The 14,816-nt window shown below is 34.1% G+C and overlaps 1 protein-coding gene across 4 annotated transcripts in view; it reads right to left on the bottom strand.

Annotated features, from left to right (window-relative positions):
• Positions 1 to 14,816, bottom strand: part of Nbea (neurobeachin) — a 639,704-nt gene that overhangs the window by 71,188 nt on the left and 553,700 nt on the right. For all 4 annotated transcript variants that reach the window (XM_071611544.1, XM_071611543.1, XM_071611542.1 and 1 more), the window contains exons 45-46: positions 13,373 to 13,513; positions 2,708 to 2,827 (exon numbers count right to left, since the gene is read on the bottom strand). In XM_071611544.1, the coding sequence (XP_071467645.1) occupies positions 2,708 to 2,827; positions 13,373 to 13,513 (261 nt within the window). The remainder of the gene's footprint in view (positions 1 to 2,707; positions 2,828 to 13,372; positions 13,514 to 14,816) is intronic.

A 14,816-nucleotide genomic window follows, 5' to 3' on the forward strand; every position in this document is an offset into this window, starting at 1 on the left:
TTAGGAAAATTTCAACATATCACTAGATATTCCAAGAAAATTTGTCTCTAATATTGCTGTCATAGAGACCCAGATTCTGATGCTAAAAAGGAAAATGGAAAGATGGATATATGTGGCTGGACATACACACACACAAACTCACTCAGCTGAAACATAAAACTGAAAGACTGAAAAACCATACTTGCAGTGCAACTTTCTGCAATTTCAAAGATCCCTTTCAAATAATCAAGAATAAGATGAGCAAAAGATACATGTCATTTTACAAATCAATAATATGCAAAAAGTGCTGAACATTACTAAAAGAAATGCAAACCAATACAATGATAACTCCAGTTTTCACTTCCTATATTAGTTACAGTTTATTGCAATAGTGATGACCGGGGAATGCTGCTATAGCAATAATACAACATAATTCTTTGGGGATGATGGTTTGGCAACATATTAACAAATTAAAAATGTATATGTACATAGCCTTTGAGCCAAAGGTTGTATTAATAGGAATTAACCTTTGCATACGCACACAAGGTTCACTGAGATGTCGGTGTGCACGGATGTTCACAGCAGTCTTGAGCATAACAATAACAATCACAGAGAAAGACAAACACTCCATCAACAGAAGACTGCATAAATATTATATATGTATGTAGTGTGCAGCCTTTAAAAGGACAGGGGTAGGTCTACACAGAAAGATATACACTATGAAAGGTTCTGGGTGGTGGCATGAGAGAACTGAAAATGAGAGCAATCTGTGTAATGTCAAGCTGGGGAAATGAGCTCCTTATGAACCAATTAAGTCTCAGGGGGGAAACACAGTACATGCATGTTCACTGCAGCTGGTTAGCATGAAAAACAAAAAGCTCCCAAGTTAGTGATAAACACCTTGATCTCTGTTCTTGATGATGTGACCTCAGGAGCTCAGGTAGCACAATCAGTAATGGAAGGTGAACATTTCTGAAATGGTTCTAAACAGGAAAACTTCCTGGAGAATTTAGAGGAATAAGCCTGGTATGGAAATGGGTCACCAGAGACTGAAATGTAACTTTATGAGATATCTGGTGATCTAAAGAATTAATAAAGTCCTCAGGTTAGGAAGGAAAGCTAAAACTGATTTACATATAAAAATTAGGATGTCTCCAGTATTTATGAGGGCAGGTGAGCATGAATCTTTAAGTTGAAAAGCCAATTTTCTTTCTTGTAATGATGTCAAGTTATAGTGAGGAGGCACTTTCACTTGAAATAGTTTGATATAATAAAGATACAGTTCTGATTTAAATATAAACAATCTCAAATGTGATAAGCCTTCAATTATAGACAGGAATATTTAATTCACAAATTACTGTTGAGTGCTTTTTATAAACATTATATTAATTTGAGATTCTATGGATCAATGAGGGTCTATTGTCTCCCATTTTGTTTCTCATATTCGAAGTATTACTAAATAAGAAACAAATTCCTTCCTTGATTTAATTGGTAGTAAATCAATCTAAAATGATGGTTTATGAATATTTTAGAGTTTTAAGTCCTCAGAAAAGTTACAAGACTATTAAAAGAAAATTATGAATCTTAAGAACTTAATAAGGGTGCAGGTTAAATTCTCTAAGCATGAGTATGTTGTATGTATAAATTAATATTCACTTAGGTAAAAGTTTGATAGCAACAACAACAACAACAACAAAAACACAGGGATGTGCTATACTCTGCTTGGCTCCCACCTCCTTTGTTTTCTGCTTTGGAAAAAGAAATGAACAAAAGTTGTGTTCATTCAGTTTTCTTTCTAGTAATTGTCTTTATAAATATTTTAGAATAGAAAAGCACACATATGTAAATTTGACTTGACCTTACTGCTTTTTGTTGGATCAGAACCCTAAATGATACTACGACATTTTTATGCTGAGTGACAGTTATGGGAAAAAACTTGCCTTGAAGAAAAAGGGCTTAAAATAAGAAACACATTTACCCAGGCAAGAACTTGATCATGTAATCTTATTATCAGGGGGAAAAAGCAAAAAGAAAAAAAAAAGAGAGAGAGAGAAAGAGAACAAATGCATTTTATTGTTTTGAATACAATCTTTTTCTTTTCCTTAAAGCAAGAGCCCCCATAAATGAAAAATAAATTTTTGTATTTAACAACAGTTAAATACATAGAGTAACTGTAAAATTGCTCTCTGGCTGTTCCTGGATATTGTCTATGTGTTGGTTTAATCTAATGTGTATTGTTGCATAGTATCCCTAGGCACAGTCAAGTAAAAGCTAAGGCTGTACAGAAAAGCCTACATTTTAAATGGGGCTTGTCATTAATGCTTTATTAATTGCCCCAGGCTACACCAACCCAAAGCTGGGCAAGCTATACCAATATGACACATTAAGGTCAAATCCAATTCCTGCTGTGTTTTATGGAATGGGCCAAATATTGAGTGAACAGCAGGAAAGGCAATTTATGGGCTTTTCTTTCCATCCCCTGATTATTTCATCTAAATTAGATGGGGATTTTTTGAATAACAAAATACCTTACCTGATTAATATAAAAGAATCCTGAATTATTTTTATGATGCTCAAAATTATTTCTTTTAAGGTTAGATGTAGCTTGTAATTTTAATATGATGGAACAAAGCTGCAATATAAAATGTCTTATACATCATTTAATAAGAAAGTCAAAATTTCAACAAATTTTGAAATTCCACTAATATCAACAAATAAAAGTGCCTACCTTTACATCAGAAGTATCTCTCTGACTAGTTCTCCAAGACCTAGCAATTGATGAGAAGGTTCGATCTGGATGGTCAAATTTCCCGTCATTTGCATTGAGGAAGAAGGTTGTGAAAGGTTCCTAGGCAAAAAACACAATCAGTAAATGAACCATTCGAAACACAGATGTGCTCATGGGTTTATAACATATGAGTATTTCTGAGACCGTCTTGATGCAGAAGCAGTGAAGAGCTTGTATCAAGGCCTACAACAAGGTGGGAGGGGATGTGGGTCTGGGTCTGACTGTGTCACCACCCGTACCTGTTGCTCCGCAACCCTGGCAGGTCTTTGGCTACTTGGGTCTGTATCTTCTTATCTATAAAAGGATGGGAGTCTAGTGCTGTATGATCTTATGGTAAATTATTTTGCATGACATTCATAACTCAGATTTTCTTTCTAATAATTAGGGCCATGCATACTAACATTGCAATAAAAAATGTTACTCGGACATCCTCTGCAATGTGGAATTAGGTAGGGAATTGTCCACCTTAGAATGCCTGGGAAAAGCTACTCAAGCACTAGTTCCATAGTCTGGTGACCTTTTAAAAATGCAAACACCTGCTTAATATCCTTCCACAGCTCTTAGGAGGTCTGAGAAAAAAGTTTAAACTACTTCATTTGTCTTACAAAAGCCTAAATGATCTACAACCTGTTTAACTCTTTTATCTTACTATTCCCACCTATGTTCAAAGGTTTTGCCACTTTGTCCTTTGAGTGTGACATTCCATCCACCATTTATCCCTTATCCCTTTTCCTCACTATCCTTATCTAAGTTCTTTTATCCTTTAAGTCTCATCCAAGATGCCATGTTCCCCCCAAAAGACTCCTGGATTGACCAAAGCTCTCCTGCATGCTCACAGCAGCCTATAGAAGCTCAAACAATGCCGAGCATTTACCATGCTGCATTATAATTGACTGTTAAGTTGTGTACATTCCCCATTATGGGTAGGTGCCATATCAATCTTATTTGCCATTTTATCTCTAACACTTAGCCCAACTTCTGGTACACTGAAGTTGCTCAATACTTAATCTGTTGAATAAAGCAGTGAAGTAAAGGAAGTACAAATAAGACTGAATGAACTCTAGTCCTTCTTTTATTCTGAGGTGATTACCTTAGGTTAACATAGTATCTGTCATCCAGGACATCTTCCCCTAGCAGGAAATTTAGGAATAACATTATCACAATGTCCTAGCAAATTTAATTTTAAAAGGCTGGTTCTATAGTTTTTATGTTGGGAGAGAGACATTGTTTTTGATGTCATTTGGTTTGCTTCCAAGTTTAAAAGGATTAAATAACATTCATTCTTACTAAGAATTCCTTAGTTACTGATAAGTATAGCAAAGATAAATAGTATTTCCCTTTCCATGCCTTAATTTTTCTCTGAAAGTCAAGGATAAATGATATGTCACTCCAGGTTAAATAATGAATGCTAAGAAATCTATATGACATTTTCCAAAACATTTAAGCCTTTTTTCTTATTATATAATCTGTGCTCATTCTTAAGTATAATAAACATTTTTTTTTTGCCTTTTTAAGCTCCCTTGCTTGTAACTATCCTTAAGACTGGCTCAGGGGCAACGGCTACAAATATTATTCTTTTCAGTATCCTCCTGAAATTTAATGTGGCTGGACCTCATCAATTTCATGCTTGTTATACACTGCTAATATTTTATGTTCATTGTTGAATGACAAAAAAAGTGTGATGAAAGTGATAAGACCAAGAAGGATATGATGATTTACCAGTAAAGAAGGCATTATTAATTCACCTGAAAACCAGATACACAATCAGAAGTTCATATTGTTGTTTATGATCTTAAGTGATATGGTAAACAAATAGCTGTCATCACAATTAGGTTAGGAATATAAATTTTTATGAGATGTCTTTCACTAATAAATTTGCTTTGTAAACTTAATTTACTACTACAAGTCAGGTAGCGAATTTAGTATATAGAATCACTAAATTAAATTAATTAGAATTGAAATATAAAATGTCTAAAAAGAAGCATTAATAAATTGAATGAAATATAATAGATCTGGAGTTTTGGTTTAACTATCTATCCATCTTAGGAAAGTTACTCTACCTTACATCATTGTATCAAATAACTGTCTCCATTTCTTCATCTATGTAAACTGGGACTGACAATACCTTACCTTGGGGGTGATTATGAGAATTAGATGAGATTAAATAAAATAAATGTATCTTACCTGACAAAGCATTATACAATGACTACCAGCTTTATGCATCATGCCAAGTATTAATTATTGGACTCCTCACCAGGATGCCAGTTCACTGCTGTCCCTGACTGAACTCCTACTTAATTGCTTAAGTCTTATTCATCTGTATCCCAGCACCAAGCATGGCTCACTGTTAAGTGTTTTAAAAAAATGTTTGTTGAATATACCTAAACATATGAAGTGACTCTTGAGAGACAAGAATATGGGTAAGATATAGTTTTTCTTTTCAGTTCTTCAGCACTAGTAGAAGTTTGACCCAAAGGTCATATCTTCAAACTCACATCTTCATTATTCTAGGATGTGAGACATTTACTTTTTTTCTCTGTAGGTAGTAAACACAGATTAATTTAGATGGACTAGACTTGCCTCTCTGTATTTAACCTATTAAACAGATGTGAGTGAAGACTCATTTATACTGCAAAGTCTTACTTTTTATCAGCCACTAAAAACTGATCTCTACCCCAATCAAAATCATAAAAATCCTTTATAATTTTCAACCCTATTTTAAAGGAATGTTAAGAGTAGCACTGAAGGGCACAGTGAAAAAAATCTAAAATTGAAGAATTACTTTTTATTTCTGGTAACAAAGCTTATTAATCTGATGGTATACCAAAGCAAAGAATATTGAAGAATTCCAAATTTTACTGACTTAAGCAACTTTTAAAAAGATCTGATTAACAACTGCTTTAGGGCCATTCACTACAATCTGACATATATTCTCATTATTCCTGAAAGCCTCCAGCGGCTACAGTGGTAGAGTACTAATAGAAATTGATAACCTATTTGTTTATAAGTGAGTATTGATCTACCAAGCTCTGATTACTGTGGAGATCGCTTTTTTCTATGTTTTTCTCTATTACCTTCAAGGCACAGTGCAAAGCCTTTCTTTTTCATTTGATTCAGGCCATACCAATGCAGGATCAAGTGCAATAGGAAGCTTAAAGATCTTTTATATTTTTTCACTTATCACATGTTAATCAAACCATTTTATATAGGGACATCATTATGTGAGATATGTGGACTTTCTATTAGAAAAGCTTGGGAGATATGATGTATGAATGAATAAATCTAAACAGCAATTTTGAAAATTAATAAAAATTTGGCACCCACTAGGCTTTAAAAACTCTGGGTCAGGTCCTACAATATAAATGGCAAGTGGCAGATTGTCTTCTCCTGATTACATCCACCCCAAGCTCATGTCATATCTTCCAGTTCTTTTTCAGTGATGGAAAACTAAGCTCAGTTAGCCTGTACTAGGAAACATCTGTCCCACTACATGCCATCACAAGCTTCAGCCCCCTCCAAGTACACTAAGAACCTTATCGTCCTTTTAATGATTACAGACAATTAATTCCATCCTGGATAATCCAACTCCTACCTAACTGCTTTATTCTTCTGTTTTATTTGATTTTTGCTTAATCATCTCAAAAGAATCTTTTAAATGTCCTTTTCTCCTTGTAGTTTTCTTCTTTTCCTTCTCTTCATTTGATTTAAAAAACAAAACTGGGACTGGGGTTGTGGCTCAGCGGTAGAGCGCTCACCCAGCATGTGTGAGGTGCTAGGTTCGATCCTCAGCACCACATAAAAATAAATTAATAAAATTAAGGTATTTAAAAAACATTTCATTAAAAAGAAAACCAAAAAACAAAATAAAACCCCATCCATGAATTAATATGTAGTACTTTCAATGTAACTATAGCAAAGAAAAAAATGTATATTCAAAGTGATTTGAAGCATGCTAAAGGCAAAAGGAAAGGGAACTAACAGTTACTGAGCACCTTTCTGTGCTGGGCACTGGGTTATCTCAGTTTAAGGATCCTCTATCATCTTTCAGAATAGGTAGAATCATTCCTTTTACATTTGAGATATGACATCAAAGTCACATTCTAAGAAATGAAGGAATCATTCTTTCCACTAGCCTTTGTCTAATTCCAGAAATTTATTTTCTTCTATTTCTTTTTTTTTTTTTTAATTTTTTATTGTTGGCTGTTCAAAACATTACATAGTTCTTGATATATCATATTTCACAATTTGATTCAAGTGGGTTATGAGCTCCCATTTTTACCCCATATACAGATTGCAGAATCACATCAGTTACACATCCATTGATTTACATATTGCCATACTAGTGTCTGTTGTATTCTGCTGTCTTTCCTATCCTCTACTATCCCCCCTCCCCTCCCCTCCCCTCCCCTCCCCTCTTCTCTCTCTGCCCCCTTTACTGACATTCGTTTGTCCCCCTTGTATTATTTTTCCCCTTCCCCTCACTTCCTCTTGTATGTACTTTTGTATACCTCTGAGGGTCTCCTTCCATTTCCATGCATTTTCCCTTCTCTCTCCCTTTCCCTCCCACCTCTCATCCCTGTTTAATGTTAATCTTCTTCTCATGCTCTTCGACCCTACTCTGTTCTTAGCTACTCTCCTTATATCAAAGAAGACATTTGACATTTGTTTTTTAGGGATTGGCTAGCTTCACTTAGCATAATCTGCTCTAATGCCATCCATTTCCCTGTAAATTCTATGATTTTGTCATTTTTTAATGCAGAGTAATACTCCATTGTGTATAAATGCCACATTTTTTTTATCCATTCATCCATTGAAGGGCATCTAGGTTGGTTCCACAGTCTAGCTATTGTGAATTGTGCTGCTATGAACATCGATGTAGCAGTGTCCCTGTAGCATGCTCTTTTTAGGTCTTTAGGGAATAGACCGAGAAGGGGAATAGCTGGGTCAAATGGTGGCTCCATTCCCAGCTTTCCAAGAAATCTCCATACTGCTTTCCAAATTGGCTGCACCAATTTGCAGTTCCACCAGCAATGTACAAGTGTACCCTTTTCCCCACATCCTCGCCAGCACTTGTTGTTGTTTGACTTCATAATGGCTGCCAATCTAACTGGAGTGAGATGGTATCTTAGGGTGGTTTTGATTTGCATTTCTCTGACTGCTAGAGATGGTGAGCATTTTTTCATGTACTTGTTGATTGATTGTATGTCCTCCTCTGAGAAGTGTCTGTTCAGGTCCTTGGCCCATTTGTTGATTGGGTTGTTTGTTCTCTTATCGTCTAATTTTTTGAGCTCTTTGTATACTCTGGATATTAGGGCTCTATCTGAAGTGTGAGGAGTAAAGATTTGTTCCCAGGATGTAGGCTCTCTATTTACCTCTCTTATTGTATCTTTTGCTGAGAAAAAACTTTTTAGTTTGAGTAAGTCCCATTTGTTGATTCTAGTTATTAACTTTTGTGCTATGGGTGTCCTATTGAGGAATTTGGAGCCCGACCCCACCGACTGTAGATCGTAGCCAACTTTTTCTTCTATCAGACGGCGCGTCTCTGATTTGATATCAAGCTCCTTGATCTTCTATTTCTTTTGAAAGAATCTGGAAGTATTTCTAAGAGGCTTTCAAAAGACTCTATTAATTAATCTATGTGCCTTATATCCACTAGGCTCTTGGTTAAATATTCCTCATCTTCCTCTAAGTAAATAAACATTGTTCTTGAACATCAGTATTCAAAATAAACATAGTGAAAATATTTCATTCAGTAGCTCTATCTTTGGTTTTAATTATAAAACTTACCAAAGTGCTTCTATGATTTTATTTATTACAAACATATACTCTCTTAATTGATTTTTTTACAAACATGAGTGACAGCGGAATGCATTACAATTCTTATTACACATATATACCACAATTTTTCATACGTCTATACAAATAAATACTTTTAAAGATACATCATGGTTTAAAGAGACTCTAGGGCAAGCTTTCAAAACAACCCATAATGTATAAAAAATTCAAATTCTAAACAACATATTTATAAATTAACTTATTTTAATGTAACCTATTTAACTTCCAAGGAATTATGACTAATGTCTGAGAGATAATTTTGAATAGGAGAGTTGAATATACTGAATTCAGAAGGTGAATGTGTTTCTGAAGGCTGAAATGGTCCCAGTATAAGATTTAATTGCTTCAGGGTAGTGATGTATGTCCAGGGTAAGGATTAAAGCAACATCATTCTGAATAAAACATATCATTTTGTATTAGTTACTATCTGAAAAATTCCAAACTTTTAATATAATAGTTTATTCATCACTTGCCCAATAATAGCTATCAAGGAAACAGTCTTTTTAGAGCCTCATAATTTAGACAAGTGCTTTTACTAGTAGTTTGTCTAAAATAGTATTTTTAACTTAAATCAATGAAGTATTTAGTTAATTAGCATTTTATGCAATTATTATTGTCATATTAAGTCTATTGACTGAAACTAATAATGAGTTTAATGATGTTAGGTTTAGCTGTCTTGAAAGGTAAAGGACAGTTAATTATTTTAATCTGTATCACATTTTTATGAACAAATTCTCAGTGACACAAACTTTAATGCATTTTCTACCTCATAAACTCCTTTGGATGGGAGTGAGGAAATCACAATTCTCTGGGCCATTAGGTTAAACACAAAGTAAGCTATTAGACCACAATACTTCTATTAATAACACCATAGCCTAAGATCTTTGGGCCAAATGAGTTCCCATAAAAGCAACTCTATAGATTTGTTATATTTGATACAGTAGCCAATAGCCACCTGTGAATACTGAGCAATTCAAATGTCATTGGTTCATATTGAGATGTGTGGCAAATATACTCTGGACTTCAAAGACTTAAGAGTATAAAATGTAAAATATCTTTTATTTTTTATATTGGTTACATGATTAAATGATAACATTTCAGGCATACTGGATTAACAAATAAATTTATTAAAATTAATTCCACCTGTTTCTTTTTTGCTTTTAAATGTGGCTTTTAGAAACTTTAAATTACACAAATGGTTTATGATTGCATATCTGTATGCAACTATTATATGTCTATATCCTACTACTATATGTAGGATAAATATGTGTGGAATTTTTTGCCATACAGTTGCATAGATTGATAAATCAACTTAAGAATGAATTATGATTGGAGAAAGTGTGTAGCTTGTTTGTGATAGAAAGGGGTCAACTGAAATTAGGAGGTTGAGAACAGGGTTTTTGTGAACCTTTGGATGTTACCTTATGTATTTCAAAATGCTATCATCACATATTATTCTCATTTAATCTCAAAACAATCCAGTATATATTTTTTTCAACTCCAAAGTACCTGAGAGAGGTGTCTTACTGTTTCTGTGACAGTGACTGTCATTCAGGGCAGGTGGTATGAAAAGTCCTCCCAAGTTCCCATGTTTTCTAAACATCTTTCTCTAAGGATTTTGGAGGTCCCTTTGCAAGTTTCATGTGGACTAACATGGTGAAGCCAAATAGACTGTGAGGCTTGAGAATTATTTCTTGGACTGGGGATATAGCTCAGTGGGTGGAGTGCTTGCCTCACATGCATAAGGCCCTGGGTTCAATCCCCAATAAAACAAAACAAAACAAAAAAATTCTCATGGGCTGCTTAAGCCCAAGTATATCTTTTCTTGGCTTCCAGGGTGTATCCTAATTAGAAAAGAGAACTTGAACTCAACTGACACTCTTTTGTCTAGGTTTTAACATTTTACTTTCTCTATTCAATTTTTTGTTTGTTTCCGGTTCATTTACAGCTAATAAATAATTTCCTACTAATGGTGGTAATGACTGAAAATTTAGCTTTACAGGAACATTTGGTGATCAATCTAATTTATCTTTTTTCTTTTTTGTCTATTTGTGAGGACAAATCAAATAAGTCCATATTTTATAGAGTATAAAGGAAATCAACTCTTTGAAATACTGACTGGTAAATTTTGGTGTCTCTGTGTTTTGTTTTTACCTGTGGCTGAAACTGCAGGATGGGTACTAACAAACTCTCTTGATGTCCATCTATAATCCAAATAGGCTTTGCCTCTTGCCTGAAAGTGAAGCATTCTCCTATCTCTGGAGGGCACTACTTATTACTATCCATAAACTAAAGATCCTCCATTCTGATTGGTTTATAGTGATAAATGTTTATAAATATAAATCTAATGTTCTCAAAATTATCAGAAAATAAAAAAACAGAACTTCTAATTACGTTAACAGTGTCAGAGTTTAATGATTTTTTTTCCTTAATAAATTTCTAACTCAAATACATTTTTGTAAAAGAATTCAACTTCACATAATTACACTGAATCTTTGGACAAATTAAACTAATTTAATAACTTTGGTCAAAAACAAAATAGTAGTTTTATGTCTTTACCTTTAGTTTATTATTATGGTTTATTTTTAAAAGTAAGATTTGGGTTTGTTTTTTCAACAGACTGGTTAATCTAAACTTCCTCAACTTCTTATAAATAGTATGATTATAAAAGATATAGAATTTGTGTTCAATTAAATTGAATCATAATCCTGACAAACATTTTCAACAATAGTGAGTGTTTGTTGTATGTCATCTGCTAGCGGTTTGCAAGTTAAAGTATACATAGAGTGCATTTTTTGTAAGTTCAATCTCTATTTAAGATGGAAAAAAATGCCTGAGGAAGACCTCCAAGCTAGTCTGTCCTTTAGGTTTGGGAAAAAAAAAAAAAACCTTTGGAAATAGAAGATATATTTTCATGTATGCAGCTTTACTAGTGTGGTTCTGAGACAGATGAGACTCACATAGCTTAGTGGTCTGAACCATATCTTGGTAAAAGGAGAAAATATTAGAGATTTAATTTAGTATTTTACAGTACTTTTCAGTCCCTTATAGTAAAAAAAGAAAAGTCAGATCATATGGCTTTAGTAACTGTTTCTAACTAGACTAGACTGGAAAAAGCAGACTCGAAAGCTTTTCTAATATTCTAGATAAGAAATAATGGAAATAATGGAAACCTTAACTAAAGGAAGTGCCACAGTTATAGAGAAAAATAGATAGATTTTAGAGATAATTAGTTGGTAGAACCTACAGATGTCTGTTGGGATATGAGAGGAGGTAAAAATAGGAAAAAATATTTAGGAAAGTCCCCCAATTGCTCTAGATGGGGTAATTGGGTGAATGATCATGCTAGTTATTTAGGAAAAACAGGAGGAATCACAGCAAGTTCATGATGGAGAAAAGTTATCTTTTAAAAATGGTATTTATGGTATTATGTGATACTCAGGAACAAGTACCCTATAGGTAGTTGAAATATGAGGTAGAAACTGATGAGAAATATTTGTGATAAAGTGAGAAGCTGGAAGTCACTATCTTGCAGTGAATGACATAGCTTTGCTAAAGTATTTAGAAAAATCCTAGGGAATGAGAATATTGAGGAAAAGAAATTTGAGCAAGAGACTGGACAAGAAGTTAGGGTGACAGAGGAAAAAACTAGAAGGGGATGTTGTCAGAGGAGCCAGGAGAATTTCTAGGAGAAGGAAGTGAGCAATGTTAACAGGTGCCTCAGAAACATGATGGTAGGAAATGGGACATTCTGTCCATGTGACCTGTGACCTCCATAAGAACAAGTCAGTAAAGTGAGGGTAGGAACCTGCATCAATCAGGTAAAGACTAAATGTGAGGTGGCCAAGTGGCTGAGCTTTCAGTGGAGGCTGAACTTTCAGTACAGGTGACCACAAGGCCAGGAGTTACAGAATGGGTGGGGGCTGAGAAGAGTCTTTTTTTTTTTTTCCAGTGTGTGGGGGGGTACTGGGGATTGAACTCAGGGGCACTTAACCACTGAGCCACATCCCCAGCCCTATTTTGTATTTTATTTAGAGAAAGGGTCTCACTGAGTTGCTTAGTGACTCACTGTTGCTGAGGCTGACTCTGAACTTGTGATCCTCCTGTCTCAGCATTCTGAGCCACTGGGATTACAGGCATGTGACATCATGTCCAGTTATTTATTTTTTTTCTTTTTAAAGACTGAAAATACTTGAGTATATTTATGTGTTAAAGACAATAAAGAGGTCTTGAAAACACTTGGAACCTGATATTAAAACATGCCACCTAAGAATCAATAATGAGAAGACAGTAGAAGATTAAGGACCAGAGTACATCCTTAGTGAGAAAGGAATAGTGGGTATTAAGGATATACTCCAGAAGGCTGGCTCTTTGTCACTGATTTAGAGGGCTGGAGGTGTATGTACCTCAACCGTAGAGTGTGTGTTTAGCATGTGCCAGGCCCTGAGTTCAATACCTAGCATCAAATAAATAAATAAGTATATAAATAAATAAATTATTTTTTTTAAATTAAATACCGACTTAGGCCCAAGAAGCTCAACAGAATCTATCTTCGTAACTCAATTCCACAAACATGAGAATTCATTAAAAACGAAAGGATTCAGTTTTTGGTAGAGTTTGTGATCTCTAATTCCACTTCACTGCTCTCTAATCTTTAAGATGAATAACAAGTATACCTGATTTTTATTTAATTTACTAATGTTAAAAAACTTTAATGTTAAAAAACTTTACCTTTAATAAGGTAAACTGTAACTCAAGGAAGATACTCACAATTCGAACAAGCCAGGATAAGGTCGATGTTGCTGTTGAATAATGTGTATTATAATGGTAGGGTGGGCTTTGATCATCTTCCCATGTCTCATAGCGCTCTGCATAAAACACGGCTCTCTTTGGGTTCAAAGCACCGATTGGCTATAAAAAGATAAAAGGAAATATATTGTTTAATACAGTCATTTTAGACAATCTAGATGATAAGCCTTTATCCTGAAAGTATTTCACTACTGATTCATTTCAAGCACACAGCACAAATTATTTTGTATTATATTTTTATCAAATTGGATTCTGATATTAACTACATATCATTACACTTCCTAAAAATCACCCAAAGGATTATTCCTATGTGCAAAGTTTCTAGACTTTGCTAAAAGTTTTAGTGAACTGTTACCAGAGGTGATTCAGTTTTAACTATCAAGGCCAAATTAATATTTTAATGTTGTTTTCCTGTCCACTTAACACACATAATGAAAATTTAGCTTGGAGTACAGGATCCTGCCAGGAGAAGGATGAAGCAGTTATCACTGTATCAGAGAAAACTTTGTCTTAATAATAGTATCACCCAAAGTGTGAAAGACAACAATCTTCTGCATGGGAACACTGATGGGACACTACTTCCATTGTGAGTTTACACAGATGAAGCATCTATCCTTTTTTATTAATTTAAACTACACACCTTACTAAGGGTGATGAAAATAGTCTAGACAATTCAGATTTCCAGAAAAGCAGTTTACTAAGGCCACTAAGACTCTCCCAATAGTACTACCATGCTACTTACCAATTATGATGCTAATCCCTACAGTGGAATACACAGTAACTGCTCAGGATATGAATTTTTTTTCCTTCAATAAAGCATTTGTTAATTGGATCACTGTCTTGAACTTCTTGGCAAACTGAATCATTAAGAATTTCTGGCACAACATCCTCATCATTACAAATAGCCAACTGCCTTAGCTTAAGTTTTTGTTCAATTTTGGCTTTACAGTATCTACGGAATCTACTCTTATGATATCAAATAGCACAATTATTTTGTTTTAGGATGCATACTATAAAAAAGAATTTTATAGGGAAAACAAAAGATGAGTATTAAGTGTAATATCTTAGTCCTTTATTTCAAAATTTAATATTACTAGTTAACTATGAAGTTCCCCCCAAGGCTTAATTTTAACAAGAGAAGTAGTAGAAAATTAGTGCTTCAATGGGACACATAATGTTACACAAGAGAGAAAGATTCATTTATAAATTGCTGTGAGCCTTTTCTTTTGTTCCCAGGAGACTAATTCAAACAACACAATGATGTCAGCAGTTAAAAGTCTGGTAGAATTTCCATATAAACTCTTATTTGCAAGGGTGCTTATCCTGAATGCTAAAATTATTTGTAAATTATTTTCATTTTTAATAAACTTTAATTAGACCTAACAAAGACTAAGAAATCTGATTA

The sequence above is a fragment of the Marmota flaviventris genome, chromosome 4 (genome assembly GCF_047511675.1).
Source record: "Marmota flaviventris isolate mMarFla1 chromosome 4, mMarFla1.hap1, whole genome shotgun sequence".
NCBI lineage: Eukaryota > Metazoa > Chordata > Mammalia > Rodentia > Sciuridae > Marmota > Marmota flaviventris.